Genomic DNA, 19,822 nt, shown 5'->3' with positions numbered 1-19,822 from the left:
GACAGAAAAAGTGGAAGGAAAAGGAAAAGGTTGGTGATAGCATTGTAGTTGCAACGGATTAAGGTAGGAAGTCACCCTGGGGTGGTAGCAAAATACTACTCAGGCACTGTAAGTAGTTGTTGGTATGGTGGAAATACTGGAGATATCACTTGCAGCAAATTTGACCGGGACATTATCGGAGACTGCTGTGGCTGAATGTGGGGGGGGTGCGTCCGAATAGAGATTTGGGTGCGTCCGATTAAAGACTGTCATAGAAAAAGACCATGGCATGGACTAACAAACCGAGTACTCATGGTCAAAATGACAGCTTTAGCCAATCGATGAGTCCCGCCTGTAGTTGGCAATGTGTAAACGCCCTAATAGTATGTCGTAGCGCGGTAATCGGCTGGCTCGATTCCGTTCAACCTACAACCAACGGCCAACTTGGTTCGCCCTAGAAGCAGTCCCAAATATGTGACACACCGTCTTGTTCCGCCGGTTGTGTGACCTAGTAAGATCGTGCAAGCGCTTAACTTTAATGCAGGACCTTTGGCCGCGAATTCTGTGGCCTTCCTTGACGAAGCTAAAAATAGGTCAAGGCTCAATGGTATTAATAGCATTTGAACCATGATTTGGTGTGCCAACCTCTGTGGCAGACAGCGCTTAGCAGCAGGCACCAAAGTTCAGAATTTCGATTTCGAGATCCCGCTTCCGCTATAATATTTCATTTGCGTCATTTCTTCGTTTCTTCTTTCCGTTGGATGCGTTTCATTAACCTTAGCTTTTGGTGCTCCAAGAGTCGCTGAGTTCTCAAACAACGACTCTACCACACGGTCGGACTGTATCTGATACAAGTTGAAACACGCAGGATTATGAATCACGGTATGTCCAAATCCAGGCCATCTAACGAACCTCAGTCAATAGTCTATGCCATAATGACTGGCGACGTCATTGCAGTTCGGCTTCTGGCCCGCCTCGGCGCAGTTATCACTATTGATGATGCCTGGGTGGTGTATGAAGCCTGCCTTTTCGGTTGCGAAATGCTCCAAGCATTGTCGCTGAACAATACAATCGATCTCAATCCAGCCATTCCTGGCCAAATGGGAGACACAGTTCTACATTTTGTCTTAAGATCGCCACCATCTCGATTTAGAGACAATAAGCGAGATATTATTGCGATCCTACTGCTCCGAGGGGCCAACGCCTGGGAACGTGATCGCCTAGGCTGCACTGCCCTACACATTGCAGCAACCTCTCTCCAGCACAGCGATGAAGAAGGGTACAGCATGCTGCAGCTCCTTTTTGGCGAAACCACACATGCATTGCCCGTTCACATTCGTAGTCGGTTCACCGCAGAAATTGATGCTGTAAACAATGATGGAAACACTGCTTTAATGCTTGCAGTCCTACAAAATAATATTAAATGTGTGCACTTTTTGCTGAGTCACGGAGCAAATCCAGGCATCGAGGGGCAATTTGGAAAGCCACCCTTGTTCTTCGCGTCCTCTCGCAACTTTTCGCAGCTGTCTTGCATGTTAGTAGACTACGGAGCTGACCTGCCATGACGATCGTAGTCTAATGCACACACGCATTCATATCATTTATCACGCAGTTCAATTCACTTTAGTCGCAGATAAGGGACTCTGGCGGTGGATAGACGAGACCAGAAGCTCTCCTACGACAGAGAGCATCTCACAAAGGCAACTCAATGGGTATAACTCCGCTCAACCGGGCTCCCTCAAACACTTGACGCTCGATGTTGACCAACAGACATTGACTCCAAGGAAAAGAGTGCGCTGTGTCACGGCATGTCTAACTTTAATCCCTATCACACCACAATCACTGGTCTATGCCATTATGACTGGCGATGTTCTCGCGGTTCGGCTTCTTGTTCGCCTCGGCACAAATATCCAACCTGATGATGCTTAGGCAGTGTATGAAGCGTGCCATTTGGGATGGGACATGCTTCGAGCATTGTCGTTTAACCCTGGAATCGACCTCAATCCAGCCAATCCAGGCCAATTGCGGGATACGATTCCGCATTTTTGTCCTTCGATCGCCACCATCTCGATTTGTAGATGATAAGACAGATATAGTTGCCATGTTACTACTTGGGGCGCCGATGCTTGGCTGTGCGATCGGCTGACAATAATGCTTTGCACATTGTAGCAAACTCTCTGCAACAAAAGTGACGAGGATGGGTAGAGGATGATGCAGCTTTTCTATGGCGAATCTAAACATGTCTTGCAAGTGCACATTCGTAGCCGATTCATCGCAGAAATTGACGCTGTGAATGAAGATGGAAACACTGCACTGCATCTGGCATCCTTAAAAAACAACGTGAGGGGTGTGCAGCTTTTGCCAAGCCATGGAGCAAACGCATCTATTAAAGGACAATTTGGCAAGCCACCTCTACCTGCCGCGCTATCCCGCAATTTCCAAGACGTGTCTGACTTGTTGGAACGGCAGGGTGCCGTATAGACTGGATAGATGATTTGGAAACTTGCAGGGCTGATAACTGGGAAGTTTCATCGTTCTTTCATACCCCTGAACCGCTTTTTGTGGACACTCACTCACTACATGATACTGGATAACCCCCAATTCAAACTAAAGAAAATCATTCCAACTATTTAGTAATGAATGGTTGAAGGAAAATGTGATCAATCTGGCTAGACTATCTACTAGGCATGGTATGGAAAACGTTCCGGACTATGTATTTCTCCTTCCTCACCCCTTACCTCCGAAAATGTATTAAAAATGATTCGCTGCAAACCGCGCTGATTCCTGATTCTCCTCCATCTCTCATAACTGCATTCTATAGCACCTGTATAGACTTTGTCTACTGATCCTCTACACATCGGACAAATTCCCCTCCTACCCGGCAGATGGCTAGCGCCGCGTTCTTGGAAAACGAACGATCTAGAGAGGCAAGTCGTATGGAACATATGCTGGCAATTGGCGATCACAGCGGCGTAGCTGTTCATATTCTCAAGCTCTATTGCGTCCTGGCAGATGCCGCACTCTCTATCCTCCATGGATGCAGGTGGGTACAAGGGATCGTTCGTGAAGCTCCACGAGTTCGCCTCCCAGGGAAACTGGTTGCCTTGGAAATTAGAGTTAACAACTCTGACGTTCGGATATGACTCGCTGTGCCACAGATACACTATTGGGGCAACATAATCGTCACTTCTGCCAGAATCACGGCAAAATCTGCAACAGTAATTGGGCATGGTCAAAGGAGAAACAGTTGTGCCAATGTCCCGCAATAAGCCCTGATCAAAACAACCCCGATGAAATGCGCATCCACATTGCAGGCTGATTTCAGGCTGAGATAGCTCTGTGCAGACTCTACAAGAGGTCGGTAGCCGGCGTCGGTCTTCGTTGTAAATTTTCAACCACTACTAAGAATTCGTATTAGTATGTCTCTCCTAATGATATGAGGCTCGTACCTCTTCAGGAAATGTGCCGGATTGTTGGCGAGTGGCTACACGTCGGCGTGGGTTTGGGTGTTCACGAGCATCCTCGCCCTCCTGGTTGGTAGATCGTTGGTGGTTTGGCGAAGGACTGCGGGGAGGCAATGGCTCCTGGCTCGACCGGTTCCCTCGCCCCGAATTGGTGGGCGGGTCTTGGTTTGTCCTGCTGCGCCGTGCTGTGCGTCTTGGGGTGCGTCGAACTTCGGGTGTTGCGTTTTGCCTGGATGAGCTGGCTGGTGGTGATGGTGGCTGCTCCGGTCGTGCCGCACGCACTGGATTGCGCCGCAGCCGCTGACCCTCGGCCTGCAGTTGTCGCCGTTCCGCTACAGGGAGTGGCTGAGGGGGAGGATCTTGACCAGTCGCCTCGTAGTGCCTATTAATGAAAGCTTGGCCTTCCTTGTAGCCACCCACAAAAGTGCTTCTAGCTATCCACTTTGCGTCGTCTCCGGATTGTACCTTGATCCACGTCATAGGATGTTGCTGCAGAGGCTCAGGCACAGGCGACAGAGATGCCACGAGAAGGATGCCAAGACGACCGTCTCTTCGAAATTCAGCAAATTCAGCCTTTTTCATCGGATGGATTTCATCAATGGCTACACCTGATAGGCCTACTTCCGCCATCCTTCGAGCATAAGCGGGACGAGAACCGTGACCTTCCAGGGGACGAGTAGAGAATATAACAATGTTTTTGCTAGGGGCCTTTCCTTCAATTCTCGCCGTTTCCCTGATGCCGGTGTCTGCTTGAACAAATTTAAAGTACTGACGCCCGTTTCGTTCCTGCAATTGGCCGTCCAGAGCCAGAGTCCCGTATGTCGGCTCACCATCGTCACTTTCTCCGTTGTCGCTTTCGAATTCTCCATCTGAAGCAAATGTGGGGACACCATCGCCGTCATCATAATGCTCAGTGTCTGTCCCACCGTGGAGACTCTGTGGGTTTGGATCGCTGGCAGCATTTCCCCTGCGACGACTTCGGTTGTCATCCGCGGGGCGTTGCCTGTCACGCTGGCGGCCGTGATCCCGCGGGGTCGATTCACTGGGTCGGGCGGGCCTCACGCCTGAACCGGATGGTCCCGGACGACTGTCCGGCTGAGGAGGAGGATCTGATCGTGTATCAGAGGAAGCTTCTGTTGTTGGTCGATCCATGTCGACATCACTTGTCCGCAAGCCAATCGGGATCTCCTGTTCGTCGCCGTCCCAAGAGTCTGCGCGATTTCCATTGGTATTTTGCCTTCGCGGGGGTTGTCTCTGCGGATCTTGCCTTGCAGTGGCTTCTCTTTGTGAAGCTTGTCTTTGTGTTCTAGGGACAGCTTCTCTTTGCGAGGAGGCTTGTCTTTGCGTAGCTGGCCTTGAGGGGGCTCTCCGTGAATCTTGGTTTTGTGGGACCTGTGTTTGAGAGGACCGCCTCCGTCCTCGTGTTTGAGGTGGTGGGGGAGGTTCGTTGCCAGCGGTAAATTCTTCCGCTACATCCTCTAAATTGGATCGCGTCCGCCCAGACCGAGTCCACGCAAGGCGGGGACTTTCCTGTCCCTCTCTTACGATGTCTTGATCAGCTCGACTCATTGTGATTATAATGTAGATGCGTGTAGGGTAGATGCGAAAGGAAGAAGCAATAACGTCCTGAAATGCTAGAAGCTGAGGATTTTATACCTGAATCTCCGCCGTTGTCTGAGTTTTAGAGTTCGCAAGACGAGAAACAAGCCCTTAGACTCGGGATTCGAAAGACAAGGCCCTAACGCCCAATACTTGGAACAAAGTTCCAAGCTTCGCGATCCGGAATCTTCACGGTTTATCATTCAACCATACCCTCTGCCAGTGTAAATTCTGTTCCCTCAGTCGTGCATGTTTCTAGTTTCCTTCCACAAGTCACCCCGCCCTTGCCCCCCCCCCCCCCCCCCCCCAAAAAAAAAAAAAAATGTTTGGCATTATCAACATATTTCAAATTACTCTACTAGTTTTTGTCACTCTTTACAGCTCGTTGCGACGATGGGATGTGTGGATTATACGTCACTTACAACTCATCGCCTTGAAGTACAGCAATTGTACAGGAAGATGGCAAATATCTGCGAAGGTTGTAGCAGTCTTGCTGCTGCTTGTGGGCGTTAACATTGGTTTGATGCTGCGTCAAATCAGCCGTCTCCCAATCCACCAGTCTTCTGGCCAGCTCGTGGTTTTGAACATGACCCCGTTATTCCTCGGCGGCAGGACGAACCCGCTCGTGGATGTTCTTCAAATATCGGCTCCTACCTTTCAGTTTATTTGTTATTGCGCAGCAGCACTGAGTATCGTTCAGGCTGTCATTCATGCATTCAACACGCCTCTAGGAATGACACAGCTCACAACCGGCGTGATAGCCCTAGGCTGTGTGGTAGGGTTGATCCTGGGGAACGCAATATCCCACACCGCAGAAACATGTGGGAGAAGGACTTGCTCAATTTGGATTCGCGAGGTAGTGACTGTGGCTTGCTGGCCTCTACCTCCTCTCATTACGATAGCCACGGTTTGGCATTTGAACCAGACTTCTCTTCGGGAGCAATGGGTCTCATTGGTAGTAAGTCTGATTGGTGGACTGCTATGGCTCACATCTCAATTAATTTGGATATACAACTACTTTCATCACGGTCGTGCAATCGCCACAATGGAGGGGCAAGATGGCCGTGTTTTGAATATTCAGCTGAAGAAGCCCATCAAAGCCATACCCGGATATTTCTACATTAAAGGATCCGGGTTGTCACCTGCGATGCAGAATCAGCCAATCCCCATTTCGTGGTGGCAGCCGAATGCCACTACTATACAGCATTTCGCCGTGTTGGCGGACCGAGAGAGCTCAGCAACCTCCAGTGGCTACTCTCGAGTCAAGTTAGATGGTCCTTACCAGGAGCAACTTCACTTGGGGAAATATGAGGTTGTGATATTCGTCGCACAAGGCCCTAATATAGGGCGAGTCTTACCTCACCTACTCCACTTGACCACGCGGATGATGCGAGACAAGGACGCAAGGCAACCAAAAAATCGATGGTATCTCGACGGTTTATTCAATGACAAAACGCGAAAAATCGACTTGTATTGGAAAATGGATCGAAACGACGATGTATCGTGTTTCAATACCTATTTCAAGGAGCTAAGCGACTGCGGTGCTGATAGTAAGCTTCAAGCATGGGTCCACTATCCTGACGGTGTGCCGCAAGACCCCCAACTCCCTGGTTCAAGAGGCAAGCAACACTGGTTCCCAACTAACGGGGACTTTCTCCGACAAGTGTCTTCAGCGATTGAAGTGCAGTCAAAAGGAACACCGGGGCGTGCAATAGTAGTCAGTGAGTATGTCCCTACACGGAAGCATACAAGGTTTTTCTTACTAACAACACAGCTTGTGGTGACGATGAGTTTAAGGCGACGGTACGAAGAGATATTAAGAACTACATTCAAGCCGACAATTTGATCAGCCTACACGAGTTATCAAGCACATCTTCATTTGCCAAGAGGATAGGTCAGGAGGAGGAGGGGAGGCTCAAGAAATAGTATGACAATGACAGCAGCTGTAAGGAATATCCATATGATGAGCGAAACAGTTTCAGTGGATGGGCGCAACAGGTATTGCAGCAATACTTTTTTTAGTTGAATGAAAACTGTGCAAATCTCTTTTCATATTCACAGTCCTTTATTTTTCGTCCTTTACCATCAAAATTCGTAAAAGTGGGATGCCTGGCACAGCCCGGACGATCACGGTTAGCAGTTGCTAGGTGAAACTGGATTGTTCATGGACTTGTGTGTCGAAGAGAGCGGATCTAAGACAAAAGATCCGGGACAGCAGATTTTGGAAAATAAATCTTGTAAGGTAAGAAAGTATCTCTTAGAGAACACATCTTAAGAAATACACTTAGAAAAAAACTAAGATCCTAGAGAAAAGTTCCCAGAGAGCAGGTCCCAGAAAAACAGATCATAGAGAACGAATCTAAGATCTGCAAAGCTGCAAAGCGTGGATTTTCGTTTCACTATTCCTTCAATGTCATTGGGGTCGGGGTAGCTGGTCTGAAAATGAACGGGCTTGGAGAAGAATTCCCTGCGGGGCGGCGTAGGCAGCCTTCATGAAATCTTGCATCAGCAAAGGCGAGGAGCTTCCTTTCGAGCTCTTCGATATACCGTTTCAGCTTATCCAGCTCTCGGGCCATTTCAACCCAAGTTGCAGTGCCGGGTTCCTCATCGCCGGCCTCGCATTTGGGGAACTCTGGGAAGAGCACCAGTCTGAGAGGGCGTCCAGATGCCAGCCATTGTGTGGGAACAATAATTACGTCTACCCTATTTGCTTCTGACATGTCTAGCGGAAATTGTTGCAATCTAAGTAGTGAACGAGCTATTATTTGGATGGACATAGAGTCGAATATATATGCCAACGGAATGCCATGTACCTACAGAGTCAATGTTTATCATGTTCTATTTTTGGAAATTCTCGACAATTTATGTCCATGGATGATGTTCTATTTTTGTTGTGAACCAACTTCTAAATCGGCGCTTGCGGTATTACAGAGCCGGCCTCGCTAAACCCACCAAGTAGTGACCCGCTGTGGGGATCAGAATGCGGAGCGTCGTAACCCCGCGCTGGCGTATAAATACTGTCTCGGAACAGTGCTGGGCGGGCTCTGGGCGGGTCGATTGGTTGTATTGTTTTGTGTGATTGGACATTGCTACTTCTTGACATGGCAGGCGCCCCTGTTAACGCCCGGGCGCATCATTCCGTATAGAATACTGAAGCGGGCACCGGGACAATTTATGATGCCTCGCCTAGGTATAAATACGGCTCAAATTCCCACCATGACGAAGTCCAAATCACTGACAACCTAATAAGAATGGCCGAAAATAAAGACACAGGTGCTCTACTCCAAGAGGAGATGGCGAGGCATGAAGAGACCAAAGCCGAGCTGGAGCGTTGCCGCAGTTCTTGCGCAAGCTGGGAGTCTGCCTACCATGGCGCCATGGCTACCGTCACTCAGCTCAGTGCCAAGGCGTCCTATTTTGAGATGATGTTTTCCGCAGCAGAAACCCGCAACCTGCCACTCAAAATGGAGAACCGCAGACTTAATCTGACGTTACGACATCTGGTATAGTGCATCCCTGCAAACAAACTACTACAGTATACACTAATTTCTACTAGGCCCCGTGGAGCTTGATCAGCACCCCGTCACCAGCTTCTTGTCCGGCTCTTGAGTCGGATGCTGAGGACTATGACGTGCAAGAAATCACGGACAGTGAAGGAGATCGAAGTGATACTAGTAGTTCTTAATGGCGACATTCCAAAAAGGAGTATTCCGTGATCGCCACTGTAGACCCCCGTAGTTTCAATGATCCGCAGGAGTCGCTTCTCTTGTCAATCCTGCCGTAGCTACTGCGGCCTCGATGCTCTCGAGTCTCCGTCTCATTGCTTGCACTTCTTTCGAAATTTCGAGGAGATGCGCTAGAACGACCCTCCGCCAAAATCTCGCAGAAGCGCGGTTCTGCTCAGAGGTATCTTGCACATCTTCAGGCATGCGTTCCTCATTCTCCACGAAAGACAAATGTGCTATATGACAACTACAGCGCTCCCCCATTGCAACTATATTTTATCAAATTGTATTATGGGTCAAAATTCACCAGCTGGGCTCAGATATGGAAGGTTTGCGCATTCTATTTTTGGTTGCTCGTGGATTCAGGGCTATATATATGTATACTCCGCAACGGCGCTCCGACCATTTCACAACAACCCTTACGATATAGACCCGGGGTGGGAGAAAACATTGTCTATTAAAGCGAAAACTACCTAATAGAACAATTTGAACGAACACCCAATCGGAACCCAATACTACATCTGTTGGTGATGTGGCCCTTGCTTCGCGGGCGGCTACCATCAGGCAGCACTTACGACCTCTGTTTTGCTGGTACCACACGCAAGTGTGATGGTTTGGATCACAGTGACTGTTGTAGCGGCTAATGTTGGCCCCAATAGCGGCTGAGTTCTTGCCGCTGTTGAAGAGAAGGTTTGTGTTGCCGGAACAGGTGAGGTGTTGGAGGTTGCGGTATGAGTGGTGGGCACCCCTGTTGTCATGGCGTCGGTGGTGGTTGTAGTGATACGGGCGGCACCGGCGATAGTGGTGGTGGGATTCGTGGTGGTGTCTGGCTGGGGTACCAAGGCTAAGCAGCTTGCGGGATCACAAGTTCCGCTGGTGGGAGGATTACCATTGGATCCTGATGTTCGTCGATTTGGCGCATCATCCGTTGGGCGAGGACGGCCAGTTCGGTCATCATTGCTATGGAGCCAAGTGTTGGTTGTTGAGGCTCCATCTAGCCAAGTCCCTGCTACGGGGCCAGGAGCAAAACCTGTCACGAAGCTGGCTACGGCCGTTGTGATTGTCGTGGCTACAGCCTTAGTTCCCAGGGTTGTCGTCAATGTCGTTATTAGCACGGCGGCGACAGGCTCAATACATCCCAGGCGACCTTTCAAGGATCTAGGTATAGCCCTTGCGTTACCATTATTCCGCATGTTTGCAATCACTGCACTGCTACACATTGGCGAGGGTTGTCCCACACAGAGCCTGGCTTTGTGTCAGTTCACTGTGAAGCAGATATGCGACGTAAAATAGAAGAAAGTACCAATGAATGGAAGCAGCGCCAGCCGGGGCCTCGGAGGGCAAGCTGAATTCAGCAATTTGACGTCCGGAACATGCAATTTGCCCAAATTCAACAGTCAGCGGCAGAAACTCCGTATTGTCAAATTGCAGGACGGCCTGGCAAGGGCCGTGGAAAGCGCCGTCAATCCTGTTCTATGGTTAACGATTGGGTTAGTGTCAGACCGTAAAGCGTATGCACTCACTCGGCAGAGACCAGACCACCGGCGGTTAAAGCCAGCGGTGGCTCAGACTGGCAAATTGTAGGCAAAGTTGCCAGGCTCGCGGCGAGATGGACCGCTCCAATCAGAGTAAGAGTAAAAAATCGCATGTTGTGCAGTGGTGTATTCAAGAAGTCAAAAATAGATGCTGTTGGCAAGATAGACATCAGGGGATCCCGAGATTTTATAAGTCGATCCCGGTGAAAAATTTCAGGACTTAATTCTTCAACCTGGCATTCCAGAATCCAGGTCCTGGCAATAGTTTTTATTTTTCCAGATATAAGAAACAAGATCCCCTCTCATGGATATTCGATTCATCCTACTTTCGCCACGGGTATAAGAGACACCCTGTACGTGCCCTCTGATGAGAATGGACAAACGCAACTCACTCAAAATGTACTCTGAATCAGATTTCACACTTCCTTTTGAGCAGGTCTTGGATTGCGGCCCGGCATCCATGGCTCCAGAAGCGCCAATGTCCACCTCATTCACCGTCCCTTCGTCTGAGAAACAGTAAGTGTGACATTTCCCAATGCACCCTCCAACAAACCTAACTCCGCAAGCGTCCTCCAATCCGTACTTTACAGGCTGGAGAGCCTCGAGAAGGAGGTCGGAAAGAGCAACCGTCTAGAGAAACGATTCGATGCAGTGGACAGGGAGTTATTGAAGAACTCGAAGCTTGAAGGCATCGAAAGGGACATCACCAGGCTGCGAGAGTCCATCAATAGTTTAGCAAAAGATCTCAAGAGTTTCTCCGTGGAGATGAGCACGAGACCTCAAGAAGGGCACTATCATGCCGAATGAGATGGGGTCGGGCGAATCCTAGAAGTAAAATCTAGGAACCAGACCTCGCCGGTAAAGTGTATATGTAGGAGCGCCTCTCTTTCACGCTTTTGTAGTTTGCAAACCCAGCCGGTAGGACCATGGACCGCCAGAAAATGCTTCCTCCAGTACCTGCGTACGAGACGAGCGTCGCAGAAGACGGCTCGTTCTCTCCAGATACGTACATTCAGCTACTGGAGCACGAGAATGAACAGCTGCGGCTTCGTATTCAAGAAATGGTTAAGCAGTTGCGCGCAGCGGAACGAAAGGCGGCTGCAGAAGTGAACACCACAACGTCATTGAAAAAAGATGTGAAAATGATGAATACTGAAATTAGGCGCCGGGATGAAACCATCGCCAGCATTGCCGGGGGAATTGTGCAGGAGTTTCAGCGCTATACCGATTCTGTGCAAGATCTGGCGCAAGACGAGGGATATATTCCTATTGGCTTCAGCTGTTTTGATCAAAGTTCTTGATATGTGGCATTTTAGATCTTGTAAAATAGTTCTTAAATCGTGACGGGTCAGGTCTAAGATCTCAAAACCCAGATAAAGATGACTGGGAGTCAGGCAGCAAGGGAGATTCTTATGACTGGTTGGAAAGAAATCTGATGGCGGCAACCAGCCATATTTTTAGCAATAATGGGGCCGGATCCAACGGCCGGCGGCTGTATGCCTTGTCGCGCGGCAGCTGGGTCTTGCCATGAAAACTATATAAACTCTGCTTTGGACGGTTTCGAATCTTCAATCCTTACAACATCTTCCAAGAACCTTGCACAAGTAGATATCTAGCTATGAAAACTCCACCTGAGAAGCGTTGGAAGCAGCGGAAGTATGGCGTCATGAAGAAGGCACATGGCATGCACTGGACGTTTGGTGCCAAAGTGGCCCTATACCTGGAACGGGACGGAGAGCTATTCGCGTACAGGTCTCATGAGGACTTCGGTTGGGAAGCAGCTAATTTCCTGGCGACAGAGGTCATCACTCCGAATGATTTTATCACCCTTGCTGAAGACAATTCCAGGCAGTCTAATCAGTCTGTGCCTCCCACATCTGGGCAGGATGCACCCCAGACACCTGCCTCCACTCCTGGTTCCTCGAATGGCTCCGGCACACCAGCCAGGATGACTCGTCGAACAAGGTCACAGGTATCAACGTACTTCAATATAACAAACTAGACTAGAATAGCTGCGCTACAGTCTCTTGTAAAGCATTCATTTGTTCCTTTAATGAAATTTCCTGGTACTCATTGGTGTCCACGCATGGAATAGCATAGGCAGGGCAGTTACACAGTTCGCTGGTGTCATTGGCGACAGTTCCATCAAGTTTGACAGTGATGAGAGCCTTTGGGGAACACAACCGCACTTCCAGCCGCCGCAAGAATGGCCTGCCTTTCTTCAATGCCTCCCACATCTGGTCAGCGCACAAAAGGAAACTTCTTTCATAATCCTGCATGCAAACCCTGACCCGGACCTTCCTCCTTCGCATCCTCATTGCAACATCGAGGAGATGTTGACCCACGGGAAGTCGACACTTAACCCGTAGTACAAAGACAACAGGGGATAAGGAGTAAAAAGTTGGAATTTCTTCCCTTTCTATATAAAATAGAGCGGACACGAGTTCGTTCGCCACGCTCAACGTTTCTGAGTTCCTGTTGTTAGGGCATTGTGTGATGGTCCTGATTTGGTCGTCGGGCCATATACGAAGAGCCTCAGTGTAAGAACGATTGCTCACGTCTATTTTTTGACACGGAGTTGTCGATTTGTGGAGCCACTTCGATGATTTCGCGATGTAATTTTTGTAAGTTGCCAAGCGCTCGTCCGTGTTGTACAGAACTAGCTTTATTTTAGCTTGACGGAGATCACTTATTGGAAACCTCAGGCCCTTCCCGAAACATGCGATCTCATCGTCGATCTTTATGCACTTCAAGTTCGGGATATGATGTATGCAATCGGCAATTATGGCCTGGTTGCAAAATATCATTATCATAAAAAATGCACCAATGCCACTGCCTATGACAAGGTCAAAATACTCTTCGAAATGCCCTAATATTGACCGTCGAAGATCTTTCAAGTACATGGCCATCGGGAACGCTTCATCGATGTCTCCGTGGAGGTTCAGAACACGAGTACCTGCTGAAGGAGGCTTCAGTATTGTGTGCACGGAATTTGTATGCCCACACAGAACACAATCTCTCATGGTATATGTATTATCATCCGATTCGTTTTTCTTGCTGCCCATCCGCATGCAACTGTCGCATATGCTATGCCCACAGGAAAGTGTGTTGGAGGGAAAGCGACAGAGGCACAAGAGGCACAAATCAATGTGTGGGAGGATTGCTTTATCTGACAAAACAGCCTGACTATTTTTCAACATAGAACATTGCTGCACATATTTGGCCTTTGATGATTGCAGGAAGAGTGCCTTGACATCTGACTGAAGAGTTACTGGATCGATGCTGCCTAGCATCGGCGAATAGAATTCGTCAAACCAGTCAGCGAAAGAAGCTTCCGAAAACACCGCACTGGAACAGGGAGAAGTTCGCCATCTATGCTGGTACATTTCTTGCATCAGAGCACCGGCTATGGTGTTGCAGGCCGCCTCGTACGTGGCAGCGTTATGCATCGTGAGACGGACCAATTTTTCAACACCAGTGGTAAGCTGGCCTGGAAGTGGGCTGATGCGCCATGCGTGCTGAAAGCTGAACGTCTTCGTGTAGTCTTGTGCGAATTGCACACAGGAGGAGCGTAAAAGTTGCTTTACTTCGCAACTCCGAAATCTCGAGATACCGTCATTGTTTTGGATTGCCTGTGCCCATTCCGAAACGTGGTCGCCTGGTGTCCGCGTCCTGGCCCCACGCAGTAACCGAATTCCAGCATAGCAACTGCGGCACCTATTCCTCGCTTCAGCAAAAGACAGTTCCTTCAGTGGGTTGTGCCGCAACATCAACTCTGCGGCCAAATCCCTCTCTATGTCCTTTGATGAATATTTGGGCTCATGTTCTGAAACGATCAGCACTTGCGGTCTGCTTCGGATAGAAGGTGCAAATGACAGATTCACCCAGCGAGCCAATACGCACACGATTGTTGGGATGTCCCAGTACTCGTTCTGCATGAACACGATTGCCTCAGAGATGGGAGACAAAGCTCGAGCATAGAATTGATGGGCAAGCTCCATGGGAGAGACATTTTGGGAGCCTTTGATGATATGCTGCGATAAATTCGGCGCACAGCGACCGGCTTTTATCGAAGGGTACCAGTCGCCATGATGGTGGAGGTGGCAATCCAGAAGGACAGTGTTTCCAAACCGACAGCTACGGATTTGTCGGTTAGCTCTTCCAACCCCGCAGTTCCTGCCACAGACCAACATTAGCACCTGAATATGCTTGTGCAGCTGCTCGTCAAATGTCTTGTAAGGTTGGTGGAACTCCTGAAGTGCGGGGGTCTGGAAGTTATCTCCACCTCGTACAATGTCAATCCAGGCCGACATGGTGAAAAGCTGCTGGCTGGTTATGAGGCACGGCTAACGGCTTGCTGATCTTAAATACATGTTTGCTGATCTATTCTAATCATAGAATTGTCTGTTGTCAAGGTTTTTGGAATCCAGTTTTGGTAATTTGCGAGCTGAGTTTTACGATCCCGGAATCACGACAGATTAGCAACCGTGGCCGCATCTACAGCAATGTCTCGATGATAAACCGTGGCAACTTTCTCATGATGCATCAAACTACGTATAATACAGACAACACCGATTCAAATTATGTCTAGACAGTCCTTATCCCACTTATATCTAACTGTTGCATCATTGCATTTATTTGATAACCAAGCTCAATATCCCCCGTCTTTGGAATCTCGAGTATGGGAGCCTTGTCGAGATGGGCACTTTGGGGGTTCTTCCATAGTTCATTCATCTTGAGCTCAGCATTGTCGTTGGGGCTGTTGTTTTGTTCTTCGTTGGGATTGCATACACATCGAGCTTGTTTAGAGCAGTGAAATGGGTACGGCGTAGGTGGTCGGGTTACTTCCAGGGGGTGGTGGAGTAACTTCAGAGGAGTGGGTTTCTTGGTTTGAAAACGCTGGGTGCTCGTGTACACGGAGCACGAAAAACAGTTCATAGTCGCTGTGTGATGTGGTATACTCCCTTACTGGGGCTTGCCTTAACCCATCCTCTTGCTGCTTATATATCCTGGCTAAGGACTAAAAGTCCTTGGAGCTCATTACCAAGACCTAAAGAATTAAAGCTCGTGATCTCGTTTATTAGTTCCTGGCTTCTAGGCGATAATGCAGTCAAACGAGACTAAAACATGTGCTAGAGGAGGGTCCAACATGCAGGGGCTGGGCTGGGTAATAGCGGCTCTCGCTGAAAACTCACAATCCAAGTTCTGGAACCACAGAATCTAGTTCTAAGAACGGAACTGTAGTTTCTTGGCTTTGTATGTGTTCGGCAACTGCCGTACTGCCTATTGAGTCCACCGAGAGTCCAAGACTGGCACTCACATGGAGCGCCACTAACGATCCGACTGATCTCTCATTTGCCATTACAACTAAGAGGCTGGAGAAACCGGCAAAGTCTTTTGCAATTAAAAGTCCGAAGAGGGTCATGCACGCAAGGTCTCACTGGGATTGAGAGTCGAATTATGCATAGGTTTTGGTGAACGAATATATTTCCTAAGGCATTTCTTGTAGTTAACTACGTGAATAATAAATAAAGTCTCGCTGCTGGACTCAATGCCCCCAGGTCCCAAGTGTGGCCTGCTCGCTCACGTGGGATATTACGTTGCTGCAACGGGCTTGGGCCATTTTAAGGGGCCACATCAGCTTTTCAAAATATTATAATTAAGTTCCATGAACTAGGTCGACAGATCCAGGTATTAAGATCTCTGTTCTAGGATCTAAGTAGCCGCGTCGTGCGACTGTTGGAAGCTGCAGACAAGACGATGTCCAGTCCAACGTAGCCCATCGCGAGCTTAAATCCAGGTTTTGGAGGGTCAGGAGCTGAGTTCCACGAGCTAAGTACATAGATTCTAAGCGATAAGATCTTATTTTCAAGTTCAGTGATTATGCTTGCGTTCTTTCAGCTACAAACAGACCATGTACCGCAACGCTAGCTGGCCGAACCCTACTTCGGCATCCAATACGGACTAACCTGTACTTAGTCATAGCCCCCGGGTAGTTCCAACCTGCGCCGACACATCAATATGAAGACATAGTGGTGATTTTGTTACGTAAAGAGCGTTGATACATAAGTAATATGTAACTATCTAAACGGCCCGATTCTTCCATCACATAATTTATTTTGGCCTTATGGATTCTATGAAGTCCTCTGGAGAAAAAATAGTACGACCGGTTGATGTCGAACCATGTGAAGCTCGGTTCTCAATGTGATGACCTATTCTATAACTATGATATGTTTCTGGAGTTCCGATTGAGCCCTCGTGATGGAGACCGGAATTAGACGAGAGTCGTGAATGGTAGATGGTTGGATCTTCACTACCCGCCTGATCTTGCCCAACAGGTGACAGCATGGATCGAGGGCTTTCGGATTCCTGGCGGGGTAACCGCCTGCGACCTAAAGCTGCCGCGGCAGCAGAAAAGACTGAATTGTTCGGGTGCAGTTTCTCAAGCGGACTTTGCCGTCCTGGTGGACTTTGGTTAGTTCGGAATGGTTGGGGCCCGGTAGGCACAATTGAAGGTGAACACCCGCCAAGCTGCTGTTGCTCACCCTCATCTTCTCCTGTGGTACTCTCGGCATGCTCGGCTGTTTGTCCGGCGGTTGAATTCACATCTATGGCACAATAGTCGTTGGGAAATCCGCGGAAAAAAGAACGCATAAAATCTGCCTGAACAAAAAGAATGCTAGGGTGTCCGCTGACCTCTGGTTCTATAAGCATTTGGGGAAGGAAAAGAGATCGAGATATGAAGTGATAAGAGCTGGTCAATGGTCGACCGCTTCTATTCTTGACACTGTCTTCGCGGGTTTTGCGCACAGTCTCTTGGGTGGTGGCTGACGGCGAGCCGGGAGAAACCTGGCGAAGCTTGGACTCAAGCCTATGGGAAGTGAATCCTAGGGCTTGGGCAAGCGTCAAGAATCTTTCCAAGTATGTCTCGTCAATGCCGCTTTTTACAGGCGACAATCGACGCTCTCGAAGGGGTCCAATTTTGGATAGCCTTGGGAAGTTTCTGATGGCTGATATGAAAAGAACATGATATGCCAGAATGAAGCTGGGTTGACGGGACAGTGGGTAATATTGACCCTCTGCATGTTCAATCAAGCTCTCTCGTGGTTGCCATGTATTTTGCATGGCTTGAGCCATTGTCCCCCTAATTTTATCTCCTACTATATTTTCGCGAAGTATCGACATACCAATGCTTAAATACCCCATGTTCTCATGGAAGGTCGCAATGCTTGGTATGACGACGCCTATTTGTAAAAGCTGCTTTTCGATTTCATCCCGAAGAATACGGCTAGAAATAGTGCTGAAAAGTTTTCTCGAAAGCATCAGCTCTCTGATTGTTTGACTGTCGTGACGGCTAGCTGATGGGGCAAGACGCTCAAGAGCCTGCACTGTTTCGTCATCCGTCGCCTGCTGTACTTCCGGATTATTCAGAGTAATTGTTCGCCATACCTCCTTGACGTGACGCAGATAGTGACACATTTCTTCATCGCAATGCGTAGCCAAATACGTCTCTATACTCCCAAGTTTCAGGCCGTTCCTGAGGCCAGGGTAGCTGGTCAACTCGTACAGACTTCGGGCAATGCTTTCCATACCGAGCAATCTTGGAAGGCCTTTGTCTTTCTTATATGTGGTCAAGCGAAGACGCCAGTCATTCGCAAGCTCCCATTCTCCTTCCAGCTGGTAAGAATATATCCGACGAAACACCTCTCCATCTGAATACGGAGTCTCGTACGACAAGTCATTTATCTCGCGCTTAAGTAGAACGTCTGGACGACAATCGTTTGGAATACAAAACAATCTGACGCCCCACCATGTTTGCGGCCCCAAGACCCGTAGAGCCGCTTCATAACGCTGCCTGCCCTGAAGACATCGTACAGTTGTGGCAGGGTGCAGCTGGGGGTAGGGTTGCCGTTGTTGGGTGAGTGCGTCGTGGTGAACATGGGAATGCTCGAGAATTCGATCGAGTTCACTTCTGGAGACACAGACTGGAATCTGATTAGCGGCAGGATCGCAATTTTCTTCGAAAATTTTCGCCAGATAATTAATGGCAGATTGTGTCTTTTCGCGAGAAAACGGGAAAGTGAACTTTTCCAATTGAATTTGGGCGTTTCCAACAAAACATTCCATGATTGCTGCGACTGTTCTCTCTATGCTCTGAGCTTTGAAACGGTGCAAGCAAAAAATATGTTGAATCGTTCAACATGACTCTCATCTACTTTGCCTTGGCAGCTTGTCGTAGTGTGGTTAAATCTAAGGTTCGGGAAAGAGTCGTTTTCTTGTTACCTGCTATTTGTTACTTGGACGTTGTTAATTGGAACTTATTACTTGGAACTTGGAACTAGATTCTGTTACAAGATCAGACTTCTGCCCACAGACTGCTGCCACCAGACTCCAGTCCACAGGCTTCTGTCCAAAGACATGTGCCCACAGATTGCTGCCCACAGACTGCTGCCACCAGACTCCAGTCCACAGGCTTCTGTCCAAAGACATGTGCCCACAGATTGCTGCCCACAGATTGCTGCCCACAGACTGCTGCCACCAGACTCCAGTCCACAGGCTTCTGTCCAAAGACATGTGCCCACAGATTGCTGCCCACAGACTGCTGCCACCAGACTCCAGTCCACAGGCTTCTGTCCAAAGAGATCTGCCCACAGACATCTGCCCACAGATTGCTGCCCACAGACTTCTGCCCACAGACTGCTGCCACCAGACTCCAGTCCACAGGCTTCTGTCCAAAGACATCTGCCCACAGGCTTCTCCCACAGATTGCTGTCCAAAGACATCTGCCCACAGATTGCTGCCCACGTACTGTTGTCCACAGGCTTCTGTCCAAAGACATGTGCCCACAGATTGCTGCCCAAAGACATCTGCCCACGGACTGCTGTCACCAGACTGCATTCCACAGACATCTGTCCAAAGACTTCTGCCCACAGATTGCTGCCACCAGACTGCACCTGCTGCCACCAGACTTCTCTCACGATTTGGGATTATTCAATGCCTTTCTAGCGGTCTCTTCCCAGTCATCCTTTTGCTGCTGTATTTCTGCTTTGTGTTTTTCTGAAAGCTCGAGAATTGCATTGTCTTCTCGAGCTAATATTTCTAAATTCGAGCTGGAGGCCTCGACTGCACCTTGAACATTTTTTAGCAAAGCTGCAAGCCCATGCCCATGTAACTCTCGGCTATGTGCTACTCGATTTGCAAGCTTATATTCCCGACCAAGTTTCTCCAAGCTTAGTCTCTCCTCGTTACTATGAGTTGTAAAGCAAGGCATTCGACGGTTACCTTTCGTCACTCTTATCACATTTGGGGGGACATCAATGGAAGGCATATTTCTAGATGATTGAGGTAACAAATTTGAGAAGCAGTTCAGCCTTCTTTAAATACTAATCTGAGCCGGAGCCGAGTACCTTGTCCTCACACACCATGATTACGTGAGGCCCAATGGCTTTTATGGCCGGTCGCCAGATTTGGTACCAGTGTGGCCTTGGAAATTATGGCAGGATGGTGTCGCGATATGACC

The 19,822-nt window shown here is 48.8% G+C and overlaps 9 protein-coding genes across 9 annotated transcripts; 2 read left to right on the top strand and 7 right to left on the bottom strand.

Moving 5' to 3' along the window:
- Positions 1–2,660: 2,660 nt before the first annotated feature.
- VFPPC_17621 (ring finger domain-containing protein) lies at positions 2,661–3,209 on the bottom strand (the record flags this gene model as incomplete). The annotated part of the gene is made up of 1 exon (XM_022429314.1): positions 2,661–3,209. One exon carries the CDS (start codon positions 3,207–3,209, stop codon positions 2,661–2,663), a length of 549 nt encoding a protein of 182 aa, XP_022285648.1.
- A 198-nt stretch (positions 3,210–3,407) lies between these two features.
- Positions 3,408–5,012, bottom strand: VFPPC_15943 (hypothetical protein; the record flags this gene model as incomplete). Its single annotated transcript, XM_018293696.1, has 1 exon — positions 3,408–5,012. One exon carries the CDS (start codon positions 5,010–5,012, stop codon positions 3,408–3,410), a length of 1,605 nt encoding a protein of 534 aa, XP_018146129.1.
- Positions 5,013–8,293: 3,281 nt separating this feature from the next.
- VFPPC_14939 (hypothetical protein) lies at positions 8,294–8,727 on the top strand (the record flags this gene model as incomplete). The annotated part of the gene is made up of 2 exons (XM_018292704.1): positions 8,294–8,545; positions 8,599–8,727. The coding sequence occupies 2 exons, from the start codon at positions 8,294–8,296 to the stop codon at positions 8,725–8,727; spliced, it is 381 nt and encodes a 126-aa protein (XP_018146128.1).
- Positions 8,728–9,327: 600 nt separating this feature from the next.
- Positions 9,328–10,415, bottom strand: VFPPC_15942 (hypothetical protein; the record flags this gene model as incomplete). Its single annotated transcript, XM_018293695.1, has 3 exons — positions 9,328–10,012; positions 10,071–10,235; positions 10,291–10,415. 3 exons carry the CDS (start codon positions 10,413–10,415, stop codon positions 9,328–9,330), a joined length of 975 nt encoding a protein of 324 aa, XP_018146127.1.
- A 284-nt stretch (positions 10,416–10,699) lies between these two features.
- Positions 10,700–11,109, top strand: VFPPC_14940 (hypothetical protein; the record flags this gene model as incomplete). Its single annotated transcript, XM_018292705.1, has 2 exons — positions 10,700–10,818; positions 10,869–11,109. 2 exons carry the CDS (start codon positions 10,700–10,702, stop codon positions 11,107–11,109), a joined length of 360 nt encoding a protein of 119 aa, XP_018146126.1.
- Positions 11,110–12,305: 1,196 nt separating this feature from the next.
- On the bottom strand, positions 12,306–14,072 carry VFPPC_11618 (patatin-like serine hydrolase; the record flags this gene model as incomplete). Its single annotated transcript, XM_018289745.2, has 1 exon — positions 12,306–14,072. The coding sequence occupies one exon, from the start codon at positions 14,070–14,072 to the stop codon at positions 12,306–12,308; it is 1,767 nt and encodes a 588-aa protein (XP_018146125.2).
- A 49-nt stretch (positions 14,073–14,121) lies between these two features.
- VFPPC_17622 (hypothetical protein) lies at positions 14,122–14,615 on the bottom strand (the record flags this gene model as incomplete). Its single annotated transcript, XM_022429315.1, has 2 exons — positions 14,122–14,128; positions 14,206–14,615. The coding sequence occupies 2 exons, from the start codon at positions 14,613–14,615 to the stop codon at positions 14,122–14,124; spliced, it is 417 nt and encodes a 138-aa protein (XP_022285647.1).
- A 1,801-nt stretch (positions 14,616–16,416) lies between these two features.
- On the bottom strand, positions 16,417–18,429 carry VFPPC_11619 (hypothetical protein; the record flags this gene model as incomplete). Its single annotated transcript, XM_018289746.1, has 1 exon — positions 16,417–18,429. The coding sequence occupies one exon, from the start codon at positions 18,427–18,429 to the stop codon at positions 16,417–16,419; it is 2,013 nt and encodes a 670-aa protein (XP_018146124.1).
- An 847-nt stretch (positions 18,430–19,276) lies between these two features.
- Positions 19,277–19,630, bottom strand: VFPPC_17623 (hypothetical protein; the record flags this gene model as incomplete). The annotated part of the gene is made up of 1 exon (XM_022429316.1): positions 19,277–19,630. One exon carries the CDS (start codon positions 19,628–19,630, stop codon positions 19,277–19,279), a length of 354 nt encoding a protein of 117 aa, XP_022285646.1.
- Positions 19,631–19,822: the final 192 nt, after the last annotated feature.

The sequence above is a fragment of the Pochonia chlamydosporia genome, chromosome 3 (assembly GCF_001653235.2).
Source record: "Pochonia chlamydosporia 170 chromosome 3, whole genome shotgun sequence".
In the NCBI taxonomy this organism is placed as follows: domain Eukaryota; kingdom Fungi; phylum Ascomycota; class Sordariomycetes; order Hypocreales; family Clavicipitaceae; genus Pochonia; species Pochonia chlamydosporia.
The sequence above is the reverse complement of the archived record's forward strand: the minus strand, read 5'-3'. Positions and strand labels throughout refer to the sequence as shown.